The sequence below is a fragment of the Cyprinodon variegatus genome, unplaced genomic scaffold, assembly GCF_000732505.1.
Source record: "Cyprinodon variegatus isolate N-32 unplaced genomic scaffold, C_variegatus-1.0 Scaffold348, whole genome shotgun sequence".
NCBI classification, from domain to species: Eukaryota; Metazoa; Chordata; class Actinopteri; order Cyprinodontiformes; family Cyprinodontidae; genus Cyprinodon; species Cyprinodon variegatus.
This window is the reverse complement of record NW_015150801.1, coordinates 731,912-758,636: the sequence shown is the minus strand read 5'-3', so window position 1 is coordinate 758,636 and position 26,725 is coordinate 731,912. Positions and strand designations below refer to the sequence as shown.

General features: G+C 37.5%; 1 protein-coding gene across 1 annotated transcript in view; it reads right to left on the bottom strand.

Annotated features, from left to right (window-relative positions):
• The window catches only part of LOC107091711 (serine protease HTRA1A-like), a 37,162-nt gene that overhangs the window by 6,514 nt on the left and 3,923 nt on the right, over window positions 1-26,725 (bottom strand). The window contains exons 2-3 of the mRNA XM_015385806.1: window positions 17,036-17,135; window positions 15,731-15,935 (exon numbers count right to left, since the gene is read on the bottom strand). Coding sequence (XP_015241292.1) covers window positions 15,731-15,935; window positions 17,036-17,135 — 305 coding nt within the window. The remainder of the gene's footprint in view (window positions 1-15,730; window positions 15,936-17,035; window positions 17,136-26,725) is intronic.

Below are 26,725 nucleotides of genomic sequence, written 5' to 3'. Positions count from 1 at the left end.
CTTGATTCTCTAATTTAAATCTTCTCTGCTTGGCAGACCAAAGTCAAACCAAACACATTACTTAAAAATTATGAATTAGTTGCATGTCCAAGTTATCTGGAACTCAATCAGCCCACAATCCGATGCAGTTAAATGATACAAATCTATGTGGGCAAATGCCTACTATTCAAGAAATTCCCAGTCGTGTGAACCTTTACGAATAAGCTCAGTATTATTGTTGCAAAAATTGCTTTTATTTCATTAAATATTAACTGAATATATATTTATTTACAATAAATGAAACATAGTAATGACGTTTATGGTTTAAGTGAAGTCAATGAAAAACAACAGAGAGATGGATTTTGCACCAAATCAGTAGATTTAGGCAGATGAAAGATCTTATAGTAGCTGGATAATCTGGTACTATCTTGTTTTGCAGTAACCCAAAGCATAAAGACATATATCATATTTATTATTTTGCAAGGTCACAGCTTCAGTTTCACATTTGCTAGTTTACCTGGATGCAAATACAAAACTGCAGAAGTGTAAACCCTAGCCAGAAAACACGCTGCCCAAACAACCTTTTCTCATGAGTGAAATAACAGATGGAGAGAAGAGGCAAGAACAAACACAGATATCTGAGTGAACATGTCAGGTGAATGTTGGTCATAGCCAAGATATTCAGGATCCAGCTAGCATGGTTCTCATAACACCTCATGATACTGGTGGTGTCATGGTGACTGTTGCTAGCTTGAATTGGGTCCTTCTCAGTAGGATGTGAAGCGTTGAATAAATGCAAACTGTTTGTGGCTTGCAGAGGTATGGAATTACCCACGCAAAGTCACACTACATTCTGAAAAATCATAGATATAAGAGTGGAAAATGCAGGAGCTGGCTGACAAGCAGATTTAGTGCGTATTAGACTGCAAAGTGAACTAAACCTGCACAACATCTTTGTGTTTCAAAAGATACTATAGCCTAAATATAACTTAGAGATTTTTACAAGGCAATGATCTGAAATGACTTGTGGAAAATCATCTGGGCATGCAAGGCCATGAGTCCTGGCCACCCGGGTGACTCACTCTGCTATTTCAGATGAAGCCCTGGTGCTTCCCTGTTGCTGCACTTAAAGGAAGGGGCCTAGGTAAAGGCACTACCAAAAAACCACACAACTGTGGGGCGAGGATACTAGAAAAATCCACCTCTCAGTTTTATTTGATTCATGTTGATGCATGTTTTTGAAGAAATTGTAAATTAATTTGTAGAATTTCCAGCGATTGGAAAGTGTTAATTAATAGACATGCAATAAAAAAAGGAAAGCTTCAACCAGATATTAAGATATCCGAAGATCATACATAATACAGTTTTCTTTAAAGATAGAAAAAATAACCAAACCAATGTGCAGAAAGTAATTCTGTAAGCTGTCATAAGTCTTTAGGACTTTGCATAGAGGGAAATAAATTAACAAATGGAAGACCATTGGTGCACAACCTTTAGGGTGGCTGAAATTATTACAAAAGCACAATTCCAAATACTTAGACATCACAATGGAGGTAAAAATGCAACCATAGTATTTACATTCATCCCAGGGTCTATGTTTAGAACTCACCAATAAGACAGAAAGATAGTGGGAAAAACTGACATAGATGGGAGTACCAAGATGAAAACCACTGGGGAGAATAAAAAAACAAAAAGACGCCTCAAATTTCCAGAAAAAGAACCCAACAACCTAAACATCTTGAAGATACCTGAGAGTTCTGTGCAATTTATTTGTGTACGGAAAAAAAATAAAGTTAAAACCAACACAGCCTTTCAGGAAAAGAGCTTCACATCTACCCTCCAACATGGTGGTGGCAGTGTGATTGACTAAACCACTAGTTCTAGTCTCTACCAGAAATTCTTGATGGAAAATGTCTCCCTATCCACTAGTCAGCTTAAGCTCAAGAGACTCACTTAGACCAGCCAGGGTAAGTCATGTGCTAAAAACCAAAAACGTGGCACGGCTTACATAAACAGTCAGAACACAAGAGCATAATCAGTACATAATCCAAATTGTTTAACCATTAAACTGTATATACAACAATGTGTTTCTTTCACTGACTACAAGGAAAAAAACAAATAGAGTTCTACCTTAAAGAAAAATCCTAAGTGAAGTAAGATACAGTGTTTTATCTGCTGAGTTCTGAAGTTGGGGCTAACCTATTTAAGATAAAATGGGACAGGATCCAGCACGCTCCTGCAAAACACATCCACTTAAAGATCAGAAGATCAGGCTGAAGGAAGGAAAAAGGGAGATTAAGAGAAAATATGTGCATCTGTTTTCTGATGTCTTTGAGACACACATACTATAGGTCTGAATGCATGCCTGTTTATGCAAGCTTAGTACAGTTACAAGGAAAAAACATTATACTTATAAGAAGATGAACTGGAACTTTAAGTAAGCCCTAAAGGTTGGTTTTACTTCACAGAGTAGTTGATGGCTTTGTATTGGGTGAAACTATATCCTTGCTGACACCATTGAGGAAACCACTATGGGTTCCATATGTTGTTGAGGAGGTTCTTGGACTTTCTAAGAGCAAACATATGTCTGGGTCCCTTATGTGGTTAGAACCTTGCAATAAAAGCCCAAAGGGGAGTAAAGGGTGTCTCATTTCTGGCCAGACACCACAGAATTCTCAAGCTGCAGAGATCACAATAACGAGAGGAGATGATGGCTGAACTGTTTGTTTTCCTAGGAGGAAACTTCAGGGAGACAGCAAATGTGGTTCATTTCTCCTTTACACAATTTGTTTACATCTTTCAGAAAGTGCTTAGTCTCTAAGAACTGGTGACCTTAGGGTGTATGCTTTCAGCTATGGGAACTATAAAGGATATAAAGTCAGGAGAAAATAAACTGAATAGGTAAATAAAAAAAGCAACTTCTCATCATGCTCAGGAGGCTGATGTCATTTCACTGAACCTCAAAACTGCAGAAAATCAATGTTTAGTTGTATGATAGAGCTCTGGGCTTAGATTTACTTAAGCCCGGGAACAAACAGGGGTTAAGAAAAGGACTTCAGTGGAAAGAGATTAGGAAGAGACTTTGATGTCAGGGAATAAAATAAATAGTGTATAGTCAATGTTAGGTGGAACAAGTATAAACTCTCTGATATATAAAGCTTTGGGATTTTATTTTATATTAATCTTAACCTTACTGGAGGCTGCTGTAGCTTAGTTCACTCTAACATAACCTGTCTTTAAATTCCACATTATGAATGACTGACCATCTGTGCTAAACCACTAGAAAAAAATAACAGCCATAAATATGTCAGCAAATGTATTATTAAAGTATATTAAAAAGCTACATTAGGCATACTCCATTCTAGACAATTAGTGTTGTGCCTAAATGACAGATATCCTAACAATACAATAAAACCCCTTCAATTAAACTTCTGTTTATGTTCTTTTGCATTATTCTCTGAAATTTTGTCTTTTTTGTAATTGTAAAAATTGCCAAAAAAAACAAATCCAAACAGAAGCTCTCTGCCACTGCTTGTTTTTACCAGGCATTCATTAAGACAAAGTTTTATACCTGTTTTGATGGTCAATAGAACCCATGGTTGAGCTCCTCCACATATGCGTAACTTGGCACCAAGGAAATTTAGATTTTAGATGCGTGTTTGGGTTTGTGGGGGGGTCAAGTAATGTTTCATAAAACTCAAATCAGTTCATCATATTTTCTACTTCTTCTAGGTTTCTATTGCTGAGTGTTTAATTTTTTTGTTTGACTGTTTTTTATGGACAATTTGGGATTCAACATCCAAATTCATGACATGTTTGTTGATTTAAAACACAGTTTTAGATTATTTATGAGTTTGGATGTAAAAAATCACACTCATATATTGTATTTTTTCCTTTTTGATAATAATAAGTAACAATAATATATTTAATTTAGGCTATCAGCCCCTTTTACTCAAACTAATATTTTTGAAAAGATTACTGAGAGCTTTATAATGAGGAGGATCTTGAGGTGGATATGCTGCTTTATAGAGCAGTGAAGGTGCTAGAGCAGTGTTGCGCATTTCTTTAAATTTAACTTAAAATTTGAGTTTTAAGGATGTTTGATGATGCACGCCTAATTACTAAACACATACACAAACACACACAGGTAATGTCCTCAATTCAAAGATAAGTGTAAATTAATATATGATATTACAACCCTTGTGGACCTTGTGCTTTTTTTTTTTTCAAAAAAAAAAAAAAAGCACCTGACAGTGGAAAAACAGAATTGCGATCATACAGTTGTAATTATGGTAGGACTTCAGCACTATAACCATCCAATCACAAACCTGATTCAGCAATGCATCAAATGTTTGTTACATTTTTAGGATTGAAAGTGGAAAAATCCAATCACCCAAGAAAAGGCTGAGAGCCAATCAGGAGCTTGTGGGCAGCCTAAAATCAGGAGAGTGGGCTTCAGCTTGAGTGGCAGTTTTCCGCTTGGTCCTAGTGCTTGACAGCCTTGTATGTAGCATAACAGTGTTTTTGGACAGAAAAAGTGCAGGGCACCTGTCCCTGAGTACCCCCCTAAATAACGCCCATGCTTAGCACAGACCAAATGCAATGAGCTCCATTCAGAATCAACAGCATAAGAACCTGTCACACACTAATTAATCACTTCTTAAAGTAGAGAAGGGAGAGAGTCACAGAAAAGAAAAATGACAAACATAAAAAGGTAAATGAAGAAAATGTGAGTTATAAAGTTAGATTGTGTTCTTTAACAGTGTTTAAGTTTTTAATGCGGATTTATTGTAAAAGTCCAAAATAGTTTATAGGAATAGTTTTATATCCTTTACAAAAGGTCAAAAACCAGATTCTTTGTTTTAGCATTTTAAGTGTCTAACTTCACCACAAAAAAACGGTGTTAAAGCTTCTGTTTTCAATGGAGCACAGAGCCAGTGGCTCTGGCTAGTGGCATTAACCTTTTCTACTCTCTTTGACTACATTTCCACTTGTTGTGTATTGTACTGTCACCTATCATATCAATGTTAGGTATAAATACCTACAGCACTTGTTTAGAATAGTCCTGTGTGACACCCTGAGCATGACTATAATTGAGTCTAAAAATTGCAGCAATGCAACTTAAGCCGGGCATACACTGTGCGATTTTTTTTCAATCGTTGCACGCAGCCGCAAGTCACACTGTACAGTGTGAGTTCACAGCTCACGTTGCATGTTCTCACATTGTGCAACTCCGCACATAGAGTTTTTAGACACTCTATATCTAAAAACCACGTCGGACTAAGCTCCGCAGTGAGAAGGCGCTACTCGGACTCGTCTATCCGGAAGCCAAACGAGTTCGAGAGGAACATGAAGCTCACTAGAGAGAAACGTGCTGCCTTAGCAGTTTGTGCAGTTTTTTGCTGAAAGCCCTAAAAAGAAAAGGCGACAACGTATTTGGACAAAGACATGGCTGAGCAAACGTGGCTACTATGGTCTGTCAATTTTATAGAAAGAACTTAATTTCACTTGCACCCCCGCCATGCATCTGTGTTTTCATCAGGGGGGAAGAAGAAGAAGAATACTTGTTTGCACATACGCACTGAGCGATTTGCCCACGACGGCCAACTGAATTTCAAACATGAATTTCACCTGATCGGGAGGTGGTCGAGCGAGGCTGATCGCCCCTCGTTACCCCCTGTACAATACACAATGCACGATTAGGCAGAAAGTTGGCCTGATCGAAAAATTCTCGCATGACTGGTAAGTCGGCCTCAAAAGCGAAAACAATCGTACAGTGTATGCCCGGCTTATATATATACATGATAGCCAGTTGCTTCTATGTATTTTTCAACCTTCACAGAATAATAAAGAAAACAGTTTTGAAGACAGGGAGTTCTGCTTAAGGGTCACAAGGTTATTTCCAAAGAGCACTCAGCATACAATAGAAGTTCAATCACAGAAGAGGGTCCCAGGTTCTGTGTTTAGTCTACACTGGGTCTTTTTCTAAATCCCCTTTACTATATTTTTCAGTTGCACACTTTTTATATGTAGATCCGTTTAGATTTTTAATGCATTGTACAATATGCTGCATGCAAGCTGATACATGAACTGTATTGAGAATAAACAAAGCAGCCAAAGTACCAAGAAAAGCTTTAAAAAAAAAGTGTCAAGAAAGCCCAAAGAACTACCAATCAAAACCAGCAATAAGATTATAAAAACAAAAAAAATGTTTGGTTGTTTTGAAGAAAAATATAAAGACTTTATGGATGGTTTACAGAATCTTTCCCACATTGAAGCAGTTTTTTTCCCTTAGACTTTCCAACCTAAGAAAGCTACAGTTTTCAAATTTTAAAGTAAGTAATTCAGTAATTCACTCAGTTAGTTTCAAATGGCTTATGAACATGCATAGGTAACGTCACTGACTGGCAAGCTGAGAACGTTTCGGGCGGCGCTTGCTACAACTAATATGCCTGGAAAATAGCTCTGGAAAGCTAGAAAGTAGGCCAGTTGTAGGAAAGTATAGAGACCAAGCTGTGAAGATTTGTGCATGTGTGTCCTTATGTGTGTCCTTATTGTTCTTGGATATTTTCCCAACCAATGGCATGTGTGAGCATGGGAACCATTTTAGTTGAAGAAGTGATGATAAAGTAGAAGGGGAGGATAAAGATTTAATGCTTCTTTCAGACGGACATCATACAGCTCTGCACTGAGACAAAAGTTCATCTCCTAGCTCTGAGCAGCCAAAAAAAAAAAAATACTTAAAGACTGATTTTGAAACATTGCATTTGTTTGTCAGTGCTGATCATCAAAGGCCAAAAGATAAAATACAATTAACTGCGGAAGCATTTACTTTGTGTTTCTGATAAAAGACAGATAAACTAAAGAAATCTTAGGGGGGGGCTGTGATGATTTTCCACTCCATTCTTCCTGCACATAAACACAGACACAAAGACACACTGCATAATCCAAACGAAGGCTCGTCCAAACCAGCAGCAGGCACATTTCCCAGGGAGAATGGTTTGAGAATCTGCATACTTGGTGATGGGAAACAGTGTGACTATATTGGAGGAAAACATGATGCCATTTTTTCCTGCAGACCTACTTTTAGCACAAGTCCGGAGGTAATAACTTGTATATTGCTGCTTCTGCCAAGAGATGCATGCAGAAGTTATGCATTTAATTAGATTGCTGTTCCATCATTACTTGCCTCATGGTGTTAAAACTCCACATGTATTATTAATCCATAAAAAAAGCTACCGGTAGTCTATTTTAAAACAAGAAAAATGTTTAGTATTTAGACATTGCAACGGAAACAGATTTTAAATAACTAGCTTCATGATATAAGAATATATAAAAGTTCTGAGAGAAGCATAAAGCCCATTCTTTTATGTCTAACAGAGAAATTCAACCCCTTTACACTACATTATCTCCTCTTCAACTCGCCTTGTGGGTTTTTTATAAGATTTTGTCCAAGAATTTTTTTGTTGTTGTGAACATTGTGTTGATTTGGACAAATTTTGGATAATTTTAAGTTCACCAGATTCCCATGTAAATGTAAATAGTCTTCAATCCATCCACCCATTCATTTCTGCTTATCCCTGCTGGGGTCTCGAGGGGTGCTGGGGCCTATCCACAGTTGTCAACGGGCGAGAGGCGGGGTACAGCCTGGACAGTTTGCCAGTCTATCACAGTGCAACACAGCGACAAACATGAAAAACCACCATTCATGCACAAACTCACACCCAAGGAGAATCTAGAGAAGCCGATTAACCTAACAGTCATGTTTTTGGACTGTGGGAGGAAGCCGGAGTAACCGGAGAGAACCCACGCATTCAAAGGGAAAAATGTAAACTCCATGCAGACCCCAGGCCGGGAATCAAACCCAATATTTTCTTGCTACAAGGCAGCAGTACTATCCACTGTTTAACAGATTTCCATTTAAATAGTCATGTTTCAATTTTTTTTTTTATATATATACCGGTATATATATATGCAATTATTTCACTCTAGCTGTGTACCAAGTTTTTCGGAAAGTTTACAGTGTCTTGATGACATATTATTTGTTGGTTTTTTTTCTTTATTTATGCTTTGTTTTTGCTCAGTTTGAGAGTACGGTAAATAAAGCCCTTCATGTATATTTCGAATAAAATTTGAGGTATGTTACTGCAAACATGCATTTATGCGAACCAAAATTCCAAAGACCACATGGAAAAAGATTGAAAGTCCGCCGATACGGCATTAAAATATCATGTCAAATTTTTTCCTGCCAAATATGATAAACACTTTTCTCTCCCTTAAGTTGCATTACAAAAAAATTTTATGTTACTTATCCATTTGAGAGGTCAAAAAATGTAAGCTGAAAAACATGCTTGTAAAAAATCAGGTTTCAAAACTAACTAAAATACAACACTACATGTTTGTAGAATGTGATATTACACCATGAGCTAGTTTTTCAACTGTGAGTGCACATATGGACAAAATGTGACAAACTGATGTCACTCTCAGCTATGGAAGCCCAAAGAGTGGATTCCTTGAAGAAAGTTTAGATTTTTCAAAAATCAAATCCTTGCAAACAAAAAAATGATAAATTACCCATTACCTGCATTAACTGTCACCATCTGGCTTGTTTTAACGCCTGTTTATGTCTACTCAGGGACTATATTTAGCCTCAGAATGGACCATCTAAACACTATAAGAATACTCGCTCTATTTAACTTCTTTTTATTAAAATATAATGGTTTTTGGTCTTTTTTTTATAGGCAAATAATGTGCGTTAAACTGGTCCACATAATCATATACCTTCTTCTACTTAAGCATTGGAAAGTTTTCCAAAATACTTATCCTTTTTTCTCCTCATCAAAGAGCTAATCTCGACATAATGTAAGTTAATATCGCACTATAGCAAACTCTATACTAATGATAACATTTCCTTACATAAATCCTAATCTACCGTTTGGTATATAGGTAGTTTATAATGATTGGTAAGGAGAATAACAGCATATGCAGAAACAGATATTATTTTACCTCTGAAGAGATTCTTACTGCTTTGCCGCAATCGCCCTCAGCCAAGTTTACTTTTATTTTAGGTCTGAACCACTGAAGCTATGGGATACCAAAGCTATACAACAAGAGCAGGTTTCCAGCCTGAAACATAGAGAAAATTTGCCCCTTGCTCTTAACAGATGTTATCTAAATTCTCTAATATTTAGTCAGCTGAACNCCCCCCCCCCCCCCCCCCCCCCCAACATGCCACTGATCAAAAACCTCCAAACTGTCCGTTAATGAGACATATGCATTTTGTCATTGTGCTGCATATCATTGGAAAATAATTCCTGAAAAGTCCAAATAAGTGAATATCTGTCAGCATAAAGTTTTTTCAAAGTCATATGTTTTTCCCATCAGAGTTATTGCTTCCATGTAATCACCTCATTTGTTATGGAGAGCACACTGATGTTGATTTAACAGTATTTCATTCTTTGCTGGGTCTTTCTGAACTACAACCACCTGCAGTTGGTCAAATAGCTTATAGATCAATTCAGATCTTTGTCCAAAATGCCACCTCTTTCTTAGTCTTGCATGCTATTTCTCGATCCCCCCCAGACTCTCTTCAGAGGAACAAGTGAGTTCAACACTTCCCCTCTTCCCTTCCCTTCTAAATTTCCAGCTGCTGCTCACAGACTAATGCCTTCCCCAGAGTACAAGAGGAAGGCCACAACCCCAAGAACAGTCTCTGCTACCAATAAACTCTATTTTCATGTATGTATGATTTTATAATGCAAACAGAAAGGGGAAGAAAATGTAAAACTGTCCTTATAAATTATTGCTCTATTGTTCGGTTTTATTAGTTATTTTTGGCTAACTGTTGAATTCTGGTGTTGAGAGCAGCTAGCTTTCTGTAAATCAAACACAAACTATTGGAACTTGAATCCAAATAACAAAGTCCAACAAAAACCGAGGAACACAACATAGATCTTCAGTGCTCATTTTAGTATATTTCATATGTTGTTGTTTTTTGAGACAAAGCAGCTCATTGTTATGAAAGTTCTAAGAGGAAAGGCTAACGTAGGCCAAAAATCAATTACCTCAATAAGATAAACTGCTGTTGGTGAGAACTAATAATTAATCTGCCAGTTTTTATGGTTTACATCAATCTCATGGTCTCAGACAGTTTAACAGTTTCAATGCTCTCCATAATTCTTCAAGCAATCAAAAGTTCAAAAATATAAAGGCTACAATATGATTCAAATCTGATGTTATAACCTAAGCAGCCAAAACACAATAACAATGATAAAGACTTTTCATTGCTCTGTCTTGCAGACTGAAAACACACCAGTCCCTCTGTTTTCTGGGACTCATTTGGATCAACTCACTTATCCTCTCTTTGCAAAAGGACAATTATTATCATCTGTATCCAACAGTGTATTGATTTACTGCTGCATTGTTTTATTGCCTTGTATTTATCTTGGCTGTAGCTTTTCCTGCATGTTTTTTTTTATTCAGGGCACGTTGTAACCTAAGTTTTAAATACTACTAATTTCTGAACTTATTTGATTGCTTCGTTTAAAAGTTCTCAGTTAAATCTAATCAGAAGTAATATGTACATGTACTTGAATCATCAAGCTGATTTCTTTTATTTGATTTCCTTCTGCATAGAACATTTTCCAAGCAGATGATAAAGCATTTATCATGTAACTGCACAAGAAATTATTGAAACAATACCAGTGGACAAAGGCTGAGCTGGTAAACTTAATACGGAAAGCTGTGATTTTAGGAAGAAGATAAAGAAAATTTTAGTGTAAAAAAAGAAAAAAGAAATATTCTAAAATGTTTTTTCAAGCTAAATAAAAGCATAGACATTACATGACTAAAATGTCATTTTGACGACTGATTTTGTTTGTTTCTAATTTTACCACATCTCTAGTTTTCCGTCATTAATTTTCTGTATTAGCTTTTCTTGTCCGACTTTCTACAAACCAAACTCATAGCTCCTTCAATTGTTTTCATTTAACAGTTAAACCTCTTTAAAAACACAATCCCTTAGCAAATTTGAGAAGATGAAGAAAGTCTGTTGAAGTTTCTCATCTGAAAGCTTGGGCTGGAGTTAATGAAAGAAGAAATATCCGTACCCCTCTTTTACTTTTCACACATTAAAATGTAACACTGTAGGTACAGGCGTGGATGGCGACATTTACCCTTCAGATGTTAATGATAGCTTTGCTTGTCTTCCTTCCTTCTTATTATAACCAAATCCTCTCATGTTTCCAGGTATTAGCTTTCACTTGTTCTAAATATCAAACGCAAGCTTTTCTGCCCACAGTAGTAGAAACATTTCTGCCTAAATGATGCAGCCATTTCACAGAAACCACCGCTCTTGTGAGACGGTCTCAGGGTGTTTACGAGCCACTAAAACTTCACACAATGACTAACACTAAATTACAGAAGTACACTTGTGAGGATGAATGTATTTCCTACCAGGCTGACATCAAGGGTACAGTGTTTAGGGAAGTCTATTTATAACAAGCCACATATAGAATGCCAGATTCTGCAAAATAAAATGGAACAATGATGAATCTTCCTTTTTCTTCCTTCTTTCTATGTATGCACTATTATATCTTAAGCAATTCCTAATCCCTGAAAGATATCTGAATGTTTAGATTTTCTTTTTTATTATAGCTATTTTGAGATTGGAAAGGACACAATGATCTAAAATCATTCATTGATCAAAGTAGAAAGAAGCCAAAACTAATCAAAACTTATTTATCAAAATGTGTAAAGTGTATGAAAACACAAATACGGGCCTTAAAAATACCTTTTTATAGATGCGAAATTAAATTATTCTGACACAGATTGCTGAAATAGCTAACATCACTTTCAAAAGCCTAGTTATCTATCCCAAAGACTTTGCTTCAGACTATCACCATGCACTGCTGTTAAGATCAAATTTTACATACATTTAGTAAAAAAAAAAAAAAAGTTAATTTTTTTCTACTCTAGACCTGTATTTAAAGAGTTTGGCCGGGGGAAAAAAGCTAAGAGTTTTAAAAAAGAAATCTACCACTGAGCTTTGAAAGTTAATGGAGAGAGGCAGAGAAGGATGGAAATAATAACTGACCAGCCGACTGCCTTAAAACCAAGAGGCTATGCCGATTAAGCTACCAAGCTGTGATCAACTTGTTAAAATTTAATTTGCATAGTTTGGAGTTTTATTCTTTGATGTTACTCCCTCCAATATTTTAGCAAGATGGAGAAAAAACAGGTGAACTGCCACCGATCTGACAGCCTTCCAGCCTCAGACTGACTTTTCTAAGCAGACAGCAGCTATATGCAACAATGCTGATGTTCCTTTCTAGCCCAACTAGCTGTCCTGTCATGTGTTAAAGTTATAGTGGAGGATGTTCATTTTCTGGGTGGATCTTCAAATTGTCAACCATTCCTCTGATATGTATACATAAGGCCGTCCTACGTGCTTATCCCCATTTTAACTTACCACTAGTGAGTCTGACATAGTGGAAAGATTGCAAATCTTCTTTTGGAAAGTAAGCTATACCTTTAAGGCTGTATTATTTTGAAAATGAGTTATTCTATTTTGATCATACATTCTTATGCTAATATACATTTTATCTTGTAACAACATAGGAAAATAGACGCTGATCTCAATGATCTTCCTAATAAAATTAAGGCATTAAGAAAATAAATAACATGTCCATCGACATGTGATTCCATCATTTATACCCTTCGGTGGTTGTTTCAGTCATTCCAGCTCCTTGAAAACAGTCATTTACATACCTGACGGTAGTTATCTAAACACTAAATCTGACTAATCTTTCTAAGTACTCAATTTTTTGAAACGGTGAAAGTAGTTGATTTAAGGTACAATGCAGAGAAATGTTTAAAAGTCTAGGTGGCAATCGGATGAAAATGCTTTTGTAGGCCTTGTAAAAACAAAAGCTCCTGTATTAACGCAGTCATGCCGCCACGTACAAGAGCATTTGTCCCTCCTGAGTCAGCATAGTCACTACCCACCAAAAATGTGGTGTAAGCAGGTTGGGAAGCCCCCTATATCGAGTAATAGGCCATCATCAACAGATGCATCCGCCTTTATTGAAGAATGAGCAAACACAAAACATCTGTCTTTGTATTTTTCTGCACCTTTGCCCACATTCTTGGCTAAATAAAAAATGTAAAGAGTCTTTCCTTGGAATCAATCAAAGTCTTTGTAAAACACCTTGTGTTGCAGTCATGACCATCCTTTCAGCTGTGTCATTCAACTTTGTGAGCGAGCTTTACAATTCACTCAGCCCTGCTTTTACTCGCAGTCAATAGGCCTTGGCGCTCTGCCTAACATTCCTGCACAGCACTATGATTAACATCCAACATGAATCCCTCTTGTCCAGTAGACGGCGAAATAAAGACAGACAGGGACGTGAAGAGGGAGAGAAAATCTGACAAACAGATGGACTCTGGTAAATGCGTTGCCCTTTTCATAAAACACCTTTCAGTAAGTTATAGGCTATAGTCTTTATCGGCTTTTCGTGAGAAGAGCCGTTTAGTAACGGCGATGTATTCTCACAGATTGTGTCTCAACACAGATAGGATCTGGACTTGAATCACTACACCTGCATTCTAACTTTACATCTTTTGCACTCTGGAAAACCTGCAAGATTTACAGCATTTTTATACAAACGTTGAGTCCAATAACTTTAAATATTTGCAGCAGTTCCTGGCTGATGTATTGGAAGCAATACGGTTTTGATCTTGTCTGTACAGCACAAAAACTCCAATACCTGCTCAAAGCATTATTTCTTCAAGACGCCACCTTTGAGATTTGCTTAAAAACTTGATCCAACAACCAAACACTAAGCTTGGCTGTAACTCATTTGTTTATTCTCGCTTCAAACAGAACTGTCCTGAAATCTAAGCTGTGAGTCTCTAAACAGAGACTATAAAGGGGAAAGGACAGGATTTCTGAAGTGAGGTTTTGTTAAAAGGTTAGAAGCAGTTAACTTTGTCATAATCATTGATTATAAATCCTAATTAGCTAGTAGCTGTGGTGAATTTCTAGCAAAAGAAAGACATATTTTTGAAGTTGCAAAAATGTGTAAAGCTTTCAATATTTATCACTTTTTCTTAGGCTGGTTCTTTTCCATAGAGCAAATATGAGCTTTAAGGCAAATGCAGGAACAGATCAGGATCTAGCACTGATCTCCCAGTTAAAACTTATTTTAAAGAAGGGAAAATATAAAAACTGGTCCACTATGTTTATGCCAGAAACTTCTATTGGGGATGGTTACCTCCACATTATCAGTAGTAATAAGTTTGGTATTATTGGGACTTTGGACAGTAACATAACAGGACTTTTATTTTTTCAAGGTGTTGTATTATGTCATAAAAAAAAAACTTCCTATTTCATGCAATTATTAATTGAAAGTACCAGTTAGATGATGTAACAAATGTTTACTAAAACAAATCAAATAAAACAATTATAGTTTGAGTTATAAAAAAAGGCGTTGCAGGGAGTCAGAGAGATGTACATTATTATCTTATTTTCTAAGTTTAGACTCAGGGGATAAAGTGAACATAGCCTATCTAGCTAACAGCAATCTCAGTTACTAGATCCCAGTAAACAGTTCTAACTTACATGGCAAACTGTTGAACCTCCTGTTGTACTGGGATCACAGTGCAACAGCATTTCCAGTCAGAATATCTAGACTACCAAAATATAAGTGAGACAGTGTGAAAATGAAAACAAAGTTCCCATGTGACATCACACATCTGGATACACTTTGTCGCTAACCGCCGTATGAGCAGGCAGAGTGGCTTTAAAAACAGCTGATTAGGTTTGACTACGGAAGAGTATTTAATTTATTGCTTTATTCCTACAAACATGCATCTGTTATTTCACGATGCGTGATGGATGCTCCAACATTGCATACGGTGGCAAAGTAGTTTCCATTAAAAACAACTCCGAAAATAGGACAAACTGTGAGGTTGAGTGCCGAATGTTGCAGAGCATGGCTTGCGAACATGGACCGCAAGGTCAGCCATTGAAAACGACAAGAATCCGACTTTTATTCGGGTTAAACACATATAATCATATGCATCCTTTTAAATTAACAGTATAAGTTTTTAACTGTAAGTCTATGCCTATGCTACTGTGATTAAATAAGGCTCACACATACCACTGTGCACACTGTAAGCTGTGAGGAGCTCTTATAGACTTTCCTGCCTTCGTAGTTGAGCGTACCTTTTCTTATATTCTCATCACAGATGCCTTCAATTCCCAAACTGCCAAGGCTTCATCGTGCCAATACTCAAAGTATTTAATTGCAATAGTAAAATAAAGGCAGTTGACAATAGATTCTCTTTATTAGCTCAGTATCAGTATCTGCAAGAATAACCTGCCTGTAACACAGTGGAACATAAAATACTGCCTACAAAGCTGCCTTGATGTTTTTGAGGCTGGATATTCACTTTGATCTTAGCCCTTCCTGGAGCAGCGGTTGGCTTCTTCCCCTTGGACTAAATAATCTGGATTTCTACTAAAGAAGACATGGTTTGTTTTCTACGTAAAGCAGTATAGTTTTATCCTTTTAACAAACCTTGCATTTAAGAATCCTTAAGTTTTCCATTGTTTTTTTTCAGTAACAAAGTGCATCTTTCAAAGTATTAAAACCAGGTCTCCTTGAAGAGATTCATACTAAAATAGGCAACAAGAAGTACATAGAAAGTGCTTCTTTACACCCTCCTTCTGAGTCAAACATGGACTGACCGGTGCATCAATCTTGATGAGGGCGATGTCTGACTTCTCATCCACGTCTTTGATTTTGGCATCGTAGGAGGCGCCGCTCTTTAGCTCCACTTTCACCCTGTGTTTATTGGCCACCACATGGGCATTGGTCACAATCTGACCGTCTTCTGACACGACAAAACCAGAGCCGCTGGCCACAGCCACCTCTCGCTTGGTATAAGTCATCCTACAAAGGAAAAGAAAAAGGCAGGAAATGTCTTTTACTTACAGAACAACAAATATGCATATCGGCTTAGCCGAGGAGGGACATAGTATTTTCTGTGCATGTTTTCTTTCTATAAAATGGATATATTACTAGTAAAGCACCGATTAGACTTTTCTTTGGTCTCAAAAGGTTTGACCAGCAGTTACTGGTTTTAGCTTTTAAAACTACAGCACAGAGAAGGAATTCCTAGTTATTTATTATTGTTGAGTTTTGCCAAAAGTTTTAATTGATTTTTCATATCAGTAGCTGAGATTCCATGTAAGAAAACAGCTGCTTTTTTTTTTTTTTTTTTAAATGGCTTCTTTATTTTCAAACACATATTGGAATAGATAATCTTGAGTCGCTTTTACAGAGAAGGGTTCTTTTCAGTGCAGCGTGTTTAGAGGTGGTGGGACAAGACAGGGCAGGATTTTTTTGGTTTCCAACAAGCACCAATTAAAAAGGATAATCATAGCTGCATCATCTAAGGAATACATTTTTTTTTTTGTATTTTTCTGAATATTGAGTGTTAATCACAATCATTGATTCACTTCATTAACACCTATTTTGTCTGGTCTTTCTTTTTCATCTTGACAGTGTTCTTTTCTTTCTCCTTGGCTTTTCTTTCTCCTTGGGCTCAGTTATCCAGATGGCTCTAAAATACATTATAATGGTGGATGAAGGATGGAGACAAAGACAATTTCTAAAATTTGCAAGTAGAGCTTTAATAGATGGTACCTAAAACATCATTAGGTGTCAAATTATACATCATAGATGTCCATCAAGATTGTGATTTTGTAGATCTAAATATTGTGATAACTATTAACAGTTCTGGTAATCAGCCAATTTCTATTGTACCAGTAACTAAAAGTTGGCCATTCAAAGTTAAAATGGTGAGAATAAGAAGGCATCTGAGGTAAAGGTAGATAAAGATTTTAATAGGGCACTTTGCAGACAACTTTGACAGGAAAAGTTGAGGTGTTACAGACAGACAAAATCTGGTGAAATGAAAGGAAATTTCAGTCTGCAACTCTTTCCCACAACCACAGAAACACACATACAGATGAACAACTTGTACGTACTTGCGGAAAAGTTCAATGTGAACCACAGAGGGAGCGATTTTCTCCACCACGTCTGCGATGAAGTTGTACTTGTGCCTCGGGCTGTCTGGATTGTCCTGAGCTGCACACACACATACATCCACACAAAAAGATGTCAGACTAGCAAAATAAACAAACCCATTCACCGAAATAGTGCATGATGTAAGAGACGTGTGAGAATAGAAAAATGACCAAAAAAAAAGGCTGACCTTTATCATAACAAAGGACGGAAAAAGAAAAGATGACACTTCTGAGGCTCGTACTGTCTAGGTCAGCTCTGGTATACATGCTCATTTACCATGTCTGGCCATAAACACAAGAAATGAATGCTTTGAAATGAGCTGAATCACATCTGCTGGTCTAAGGCAGTTTAGGAACTGCTAACTTGGTAATCAACTCCTTCAAAGATGAAAGTTTAAACAAAACTCATAGTTTCTCCTGAGCTTTTTAGCCCTTTATCCATAAACCTTTTTTTAAGCACGTAATTTGGACGACTTTTTTCCCCTGATGAGGCCAATTTTCAGTCATTACCTTCTCAGAGGGAAAGTTAAAGACAGCCATAAGCCCTGGGATATCATCAATTGTGCTTAAGGAATGAGGACACTTTTCGCTTGAGGTGCATTTACACTAACACTGGGTCTGAATGAAAACCATCTTAGCGAAAGGAATGCCACTAAATTATACAGTATGAAAACAGTTGTTGGAAGGGAGATGGATGGATGTCTTCATATGATCTCCAAATCCTTCCCTGCTGTCATAAATATAATTTTATTGCAATTCATCGAAGCTTCATGAGATTTTAGCTTAATTCAAAGCACCGTATGACACAAAGGACAAAGTTTAGGAGTCTGTAAAGCAATAAAGATATAAAGATATATCCTGAGGGAGGCATTCATTTAAAAAGAAGATGTTTACTGGATCCCGTCTGATTCTCCCAGTAGAGCAGCTTTCTGTAAAACCTCCAAAGTCCGCCCCCACCCCCCCACCACTTTTGAACTAGAAATAAAGCATTAATTATGATAAATGTCAGGCTATTTTCTAGCAGCTGAAGGTAATGGAAAGACTGTTGTCATTCTCCCTATATTAGCTTCAGATCTCAGAGGTTTGTGGTCGACTTTGATGGGATTAGAGTTACCAAGAGCAGTCCCACTGGTCAGAGCTCATCTCATCATGTTTTTATAATCCCTTTAAAGAGGACTATAGAAACAAGGCGACCATAGATCAAGTTGGGTTATTAGAGGTCCTTTAATACTCTAAAGGAGGTTCAAAGATGCACAATGTAGACAGGGGGAAAAAACACTCCACATTTCAATAAAAATCAATTAAAAAATACTTTTTGTAAATGAAAAGGGAAATTAAATTTGGGGTGAATAGAAGAGAAAGGTAAAAGTCAGTCTTATATAATGTGTTAGAGTGTGCTCTGATCAGATTATAGGCAAGATATATTTTACAAACAAAACAGTATGTGTGTCAGAAATTTAAAACTTAATATGACCTTGAGCACACTGCGGTGGCAGCATCATGCCATCGGAACAGATCTCGGCAAATAAAGCAAATACAGTTCATCTTGATGGGAGATAAAAGCAGGGAGTTGGGGGAGTGGAGGTTCTTGTGGTTAGGGCATAGGGCTTTGAATCTTTAGGTTGTGAGTTTGAAACCCACTCACACAGAATGCCACTCTGTGTCTCTGAGCAAGACCCTTAACCCCTGATTGCTCCCCAGGCGCTGCACAATGGCAGCCCACTGCTCCCCAAAGGGGATGGGTTAAATGCGGAGAGTTCATTTCTCCATTGTTAGATCAATAAAGTTCAATTTATGTATTTATTTATAAAAGTCCTGAAAGAAAACCAGAGAGTGGGGCAAAGTTTCAAATGCACACCCATTTCTACAACAGTGTGGTATAAATCAAATCACAGGGCATTAAAGGAATAGTACACCCAAAACATGATTAGCCTTCATTTTCTACTCACCCCCATGCTGAACAACACTCTGGAGTACTTTTTTGATATCTCAAATGCATCTGGAGATCTGGGAGGCTTCTTGCTGTCTGCTGACATTCAAATAATGGAGGTCTATGTGCCCGAGGCAGAAAGGTCCATAAAAGTCCACAAAAAACGTGTCAATATTCCTCCATACTGCTCGTCCAATGTATTCCAAGTGTCCTGAGTGGGTAGCATCCAGAATTTACTCGAAACGAAGTCATTTAGAATGTTTTTAGAGCATAAACAGTAGTGTATAGGATTTCCTGAGTTCACGACGCTACGGAAACCGCGGCAGAGCAAACCAGATGAAAGTGCGCATTCAGCTCGGCAAAGAACTCATGCTCTTCCTCAACACTGAAGTCCTCAGACATTTTTCTTTCGTTGTTTCTTTCTTTGCAAAGGTAAACAGCAAATTTCTTCTTCTACGCTTGCATTATCGGCAGAGCAGACGCTGAATGCGCACTTTCATCTGGTTTGGTCTGCCGGCTTCCGGCAGACCAAACCAGAAAATGAGTAGAAAATGAGTAGAAAATGAAGGCTAATCATGTTTTGGGTGTACTATTCCTTTAATGTATCTGAATGGCCCGATTAAATCCTATTATTAAATCAACTTCAGATCATCTTGCAAAACTTTTGCATTTATTTACAGATGTTTTCCAGCCCATCTGACTGAGTTGTTTTGCAAAACTTTTCAGTCCTTATATGAGAAGAGATCTGCACCTGCAGCTAAAGGTGGTAGCAGAAAGTATTTGTCACTCTGGCAGACTATCAAATTTACACACTTTTTAAAATCTTGAAAGAACTGTGCTCCTCTCCTTGCACTATATAAACAATTTAATTTCATCTAGTAGTTATAACCCCTCCCCAAAATACTAAACTCTATAGTTGCAAAATGAAAAAACTGGGAAAGGTCATGTGAATTATAAGAGGAACAATTTCAGTAATTATTGCAGTTTCCTAAGTACTTAAATAGGACTTTCCCCACATTATCGCGTCCCTCTCTGTGCAGGGAAAGCAATCCCCCAGAAAGTTACAGCTATGACTGCATTGCATGAGTCTTACAGGTTGTACTCATAAGAGCTGAATCATTTAGACTTAAAGATGTTAAATTAACACAGGATTGGAAAGAAAAGTTGTTCTACTATGAATGTCTCTAAATGTCCCTATTCAGTATGTAACAAATTCTGACATGAAGTATTAAAAAAAACAGTAAACACTGTTTGAGACATGACACCTTATGTACAACGCCCTGACATAAAGAGGTATGATTTGCTTTGAGTTGTCATGATCAAAATCCATCCCCCACCTCAATATGGCCGACATATGGAAACATTTGGTGACTGCTAATAAAAGAGCCAAATAGAGTTAAACATCTGTTAACAACAATCAGATGACTGGAAGATTGTTTATGGAGTTGGTGAAGATCTTAAAAATCAGGAAAATGTTAAAACGTGTTTAAGAAATCTTATTAAAAAAACCCAGGTATTTTTTTCCCTTGCAATCTTTAGTGCACAGAGAGCTCACTATCCTCACAGCTTGGTGTATCCATTAGGTCTCCCAGAGCAGCATACAACAACCACAAAAGGTCTCAGTTCAAGGTCTCAGCTTGTTTTCCCATACATCTCACCCAGTGTTTTACTGGCACTTAAACACAGAGGAAGCTTTTTCTTTTACATAAAAAAACAAACTCATCTAAATCATTTCCTTCATCTTTTTTCAATTATGCAACCAATCAAAGCCATTTTCAAGCAAAACTGCACGTTTATACAATTTCCTGTAGCTTAATCTGAACCTTTTACTTGTTTTTGGTTTAATGACATCATTTTTGCTTTTGTTTTGAAAAAAAAGAATCACATCCTGCCTCTTCCTAATTTGTTCCACCTGCACTGTTCGACATGCCTATTTGTATCTAGGTAATGGTGAAGCAGTCAAAAAAAATTACATCATGACAACTTTCAGAGATTTCTTTGACCTCAGTGGAAAACATAATTAGTTCAATTATTTCTGCAGCACGTTGCAGGGGGGCTGAGGCCCTTCCCAGCTGGCAGTCACAGAAGAAAGGCAGGTTACAGGCTGAATAAACATAGAATGAGACAGGCGTTCATTCTCACCTTCCAGGTCAATTTGAAAAAATCACCAGTTAAGGTAAAGAACATGAGTTTTGACGGCAGGCAGCACATATGAACAAACAAGGCATCCTGACGCCAGATGAAAAGGCAACAGCTGACCTGCAGATGCAAACAGTGCACTCAGCCAAAATGCAGCAACATGTGTAAGAAAATTCATTAGAAAATGAAAAATACAGCAAAATGAGCATGAGAACTAGAGTTAACTGATGACTTAAAGTTCTGGGAAATGGAAAGCTAAGAGAAAGTGTTTCATGCAAACTGAGCACAAATAGAAAACTTAATGGATAATAGATTGACAACAGCTATATTGAAAGTTAAGGTATCTAATTGAACTGCTGGACCTAGGCTGACTATCATTAGACTACGAGCACATAAAGCAAATGTTGCCAGCTCCGGTCTTCAAAGGAATTTGCCCTTCATGTTTTAAATATGTGAATGACTAAACTACTGAACCACCTCCTCAGCGTGTCAACAAGTGCTGGGACTAGATCGTGTTCCCGCGTGCTGTGAAGAAGAGCCTAGCAGTAGTGGTGCCAGCTACCCATGATGTGTTGGACTCTTGTCATTTGAGAATTAGACAGATGTCTGGCCAACCTGGTCTAACGCCAACACTGCAACCTCATCATGCTCACATTTAGCTGGCAAAACTCTAAGAAGCCTATTTTCTTGTAGTTATTGGCATCACAGGTGTTCTATGCATATGATGCCACTCCTCTGATGATCTCACCCAGCAGCTGAAACAAACGGTGCACACTCTTGCAAAGAAAAGACAAAAAACAAGTTATGATCAGACTCTTTGCATAAAAGATGTATATGCAATGCACTGTTAATGGAAAAGGGCTCATGGCTGGCAAGAAGCACAGAAACCTTCAAAGTACTTTTATGGTTCCTAGGAAAATAAAAGTTATGAGGTTTTCAGGTCTCAATTCAAATGCGAAATATAATTTTTCAAATTGCCGATGAGGCAGCTTTGGAATAGTATTTAGCAATGAAGAAAGAGCTTTAAAGAAATGAAAGTAGCTGCTCATTGGAGTTGTATTATAAACTTTATAAGATGGAGCTTCAAAGTTTTTCACCACCAGATTAACAGAGAAACAGAGCAAGGACTGGGTGCAATGCCAACACCAAGATATGGTGAGGGGTTTACTGTTAAAGCTGTCAAAAGCTGGTGGATGAACACTGTCTAGAGTGTAAACATCAGAACTTGGGCTGAGAAGCTGAAAACAAAATTTTAACCAGTTAAGGCCAGTGTTTTAGGACTAATTTCTGCTTGAAAGTATCAGCTTTAAATGTAAACTTTTGGTTTTTTGTGTAAAGGTAAGGTGCTATCTCTGATTTTCAGTAATTCGGCACCAACCACATTCCAAATGCGGGACACAAAGTGGCCCTCCCTAAATGATTACATCAAATGGTCCAGAAGTTTTGTTAAATGCTGTGCTCTTACTGTTAATTCTGCAACTGGATCTAGCATACACAAAAAGGCCAAGCTAATGGGAACAAACAAGGATTTAGGCTTCTGTGGCTGTCACCTATAGCATAAAAAAGTCTTAATTACTCACAGTATTTAACGTTTCCTGCTTTTATTTAGAAAAACAACTTTTTAAAAATATTATTTAAAAAGGATCCGTGCAGCCTTCACAGGCTGTCCTCGTCTTTCTGCATGTAAGAAGTAAACTTTCATCTTAGCTGCCATAAACACACCTGTTAGTCTTCAATAATACTACATTCTTGAATACACGGCAAAAATTTTGATCTAAATAAGTCATTTTTTCTTAAAATAAGTGCAAATAAGTGTGTTCTTGAACTGAGAAGGTAAGTGAGACACTTTGCTAATGGAACAAGACAATTTACATTTAAAAACAGAAAAACAATTACATTGTCTTATTTGCAGTACCTTTTATCTAATTATCTTATTTAAGAGTAAATATACTCATTGCATTGGCAAATCATCTTATTTGCCCACTCAAATTAAGGGTTAATTCACTTAATATTCACTTAATTCACTTATGACAGCCTCCTTTTGTTTTTGTGTATACTGCATCTTCGTCTACATCAACAAAAAAACGTGTACAGTGCTTCTGTGGGCTCATGTACGGTGTGTACAGAACGGCAAGGTATAGATCTGCAAGACAACCCAAGGCAGATCGTTGAGCCTTTAGGGCAGTTTTCAAACTTTCATGAAAAGTGACTGAACGACTGCCACCTTTTTAGGACTTACTACTGCAGAACAAGCGTAAATATTCAACCTCTCTACAACTGTGCAGGAATGACACAATTGACATTATTTCTTCAAGTTAATACATTGCATTTAGTTTGAGATGCTTTCTTCAAAGAGAAAAGGGCATCTATAATGACTTGAACTTGAAAAAACATACTGTTTTCACAGTCCAAGTAACTGTACAACCTGAACAGATAACATTAAATAAAATGTTAAACAAAGTTAATGGGTTATAACACTTAAAAATATTATACATCTATATGAAGTTAAGTTTCAGGTAATCAAAAAATCTAAGAAATAGCAAGAGAGTAGCAGACATGGAGAGCAAGTAAGAAAATGATGAGAAGACAAAACCAGGAGGAAAAACAGCCTGGTGGAATGATACCGACAAAAATCAGACACATGCATGAAAATAATGCTTTAATACTGAGCACAGCTGAGACAAGCACAGGAAAAATGTGCTCATTCAGCAAATCTCACCAGCCAGAGTCACTGAGTGCGCTCTGCAACAGCTGGAAAAGAACGTATGAATAGTAGAAGCCATCATCACCTATACACTGTTTTGTTGCTCCTCTTCATTTAGTTTTTGCCTATTTGAAAAGTTTGCATTAGCTTTATAAAAGACCTGCAATGAAAATATGAACCCTCATACAATTATACACATATTTCCAATTGCTGTGCTGCTGCTCAAGCCTTGACATGCATTTCAGAGATAATCCTAAAGACTCATGGTAATCTAGATGCTCCAAGTATTAAATTCTTCTAGACCTGTCTCCCTGATATCTATCAACACTGACAAAGCCCCACAGGCCTCAGAAGGCACACTTTTTCTGGAAAAACTGGATAATGTCTAACTAATGAACCCTAAAAGGGTTGAGACCATATTGTGACCTAGTTTTCATTGCCAAAGGAAACTGCTTGTTTAACCAAGATCATTACTGTCTCGACTCAAAATGAGATGTAACTGTACTGTACTTGCGTGTGCTCTCTTAATGTGGGGCCAGGTTTGCAGGGGATAGTTCAGTCTCCTACGAGGGGGATTACGTTGTTTTTATTGTCAACTTTCACAAATTTAATCTGCAGTTTTAAACACAACTAATTCTAGAAATGGGCTAGTGCATGCTCTTGCACACATATAATAGGCGTTCCCTCTTGGGAGCTGGTACAGGGTTGTGCAAGTGCATTTTTTTAAATTGGAGAAGACGGGTCTTTTCAAAAATTTGCGGAAAAACCCTCCACTATACCTTTAATTACACACCGGTTTGCATACTATTGCACATTGATCAGCATAACAGCAAATATTAGGAAAAATCTGAGTGTTTAAGAGAGAGAGAGTTGTAAAGTTTGGACAATAATACTTGAATTACAACTTGCTTTGCTGCAGAAAAGGACAATTTCCCGAGTCGGAACTAGTAGCACTCAGTCTCATGTCTGTTTCAGACATGGTTAGCAGCCTGAGAATGACTTACAGTAATCCTTTAAGTTTCTACCAAAACTTACAGTGATTGTGGCAATGCAGTCTGCCCTTAAGCTGCACCTCCTAATTTTCAGAAAACCCTTTCCTTAAAAGTGTGGGCTGCTAATTTGCCGTTTTCCTCTTGCCTGTTTGAAACCGTCCTCGACAGAGGAGGAATTGTGGCTTTGAGTCAGTTCCAGAAATTCCTTCACGAGACCCTTGAGTGTGATTTACGAGTGACAAAAGAAACACAGACTGGGAGGGAGAGACAGAGAGAGCAAAAAGACCAGAAGGAAGCAGTCAGAAGTTTGGGGGTTGCGGGTGGGGGGGCAAAAGTTTCCAAAAGCCCTGAGGAAAGGCCTTTGACGGAGCAGGTGCTGAAGCTTTTCATGCATATGTTCTTTAAGTGCCCACTTCCAAAAGCAGTATGCAGGATAAATACACACCAGAACCAAAGGCATAGTACAGTATCTTGTAAACCTGCAGCCTTGAATGTGTGCGATCACTCCTCCCTCCTGAGTCTTTCAATCATAACTTAAAATATAGACACATACCACACTGATGATGATGAATGGCCCACTTGTTAAACTGTACAGAATGTTTTTTCTTCTCAGCTGGGCCACATTGCTCCAAGAGAATGATGTCAGTTTATTATAAAACTGCTCCGATTAGAGTGAAATGCTTTGACAAAGCACAGACCAATAAGATTTATACTAAATACGTCAGTATAATTACTGCTGCCAAGGAGGTCATGTTTAAGGTAGCATTGGTTTGTTGTTTAGCAAGATTACAGAAAAGGTCATAGAGCGATTGCTCTCAGGTTTATGCCATTGGTGAGTCTTGGCCCAACTTAGTGCCCATTAAGTTTTAGTGAGGATCTGGATTGACCATTTAGCCCACTTAAAGAGACATGTACGTCATTACTGAACAATCTTTTAAATAGCCTTTTATTTAACCCTTTATGACTCAAAAATTGTTTGATGAGCAGACTGACAACTCAGTAGTTCAACGCCAATCCATCTAGCCCATTTTTCCTGAATTAAGTTTGGGTCAGAAGTTCCCGCGTCTCAAGCATGTCTTTGTTGAGTGGGTCCAACCAACAATCAAAGCCTATATTCAGTGGTCTAGTTGTAAAAAAAGAAGAAGGGGGACAGTTGAATTCTTTATTTTTTTTAGGAACCGTACATAGCCTAATTAATATGGCCTATTAACCTATTAACCTAAATTAATATGCATAGTATGGTTGTTATATGTCAGGTATGCCATGTCATTGACTTTGACCAAAGCACCTTACAGTAGAACTACAGTGCTATTACTGCCCCTACATAGTTAGGGACAAATGCAGAGGACAAATTTCCCACTGGGATCAGCTTCATAGTCATGGTAGACCACTTCTTTGATTTTATGTATTTTGCTCAGGCTACTCATAAGCCCACAGCCTGCCAATATTGAAAGGGCAATATTATGGTGATTACTGTTTATAGTCGACATTTTACATATTCAGTAATAAAATGTCACAGGGATGGTATGGGGGGTGTGATCATTTAAGAAGGGGGATGATTTTTAAGAATTGTTTAAATTTGGGGCCTGTCATCTCTCCTCAACTCGAGTACTGGTTGTATTCAAGAGGGATTTTGTGGATATCCAGAAGTGACCAGCATCCAGCTCAACTCAGAGAGCAATGGAAACTCCTTGTAAGGTGAAAAAACTAACAAAACAAAAAAAAAACTTATGAATGTGGGCTACCTAAAAGAGCAGAACCTGCAGAGTGCTGCAGTATCTTTGGAAAACTCCATAATGCCTCTTTAAACTAGTCTGTGGGTGTCTGTGTCATCCCATGCTTAACTACACACCTGTTTGCATGCAATAGCACCGAAAGAAAACATG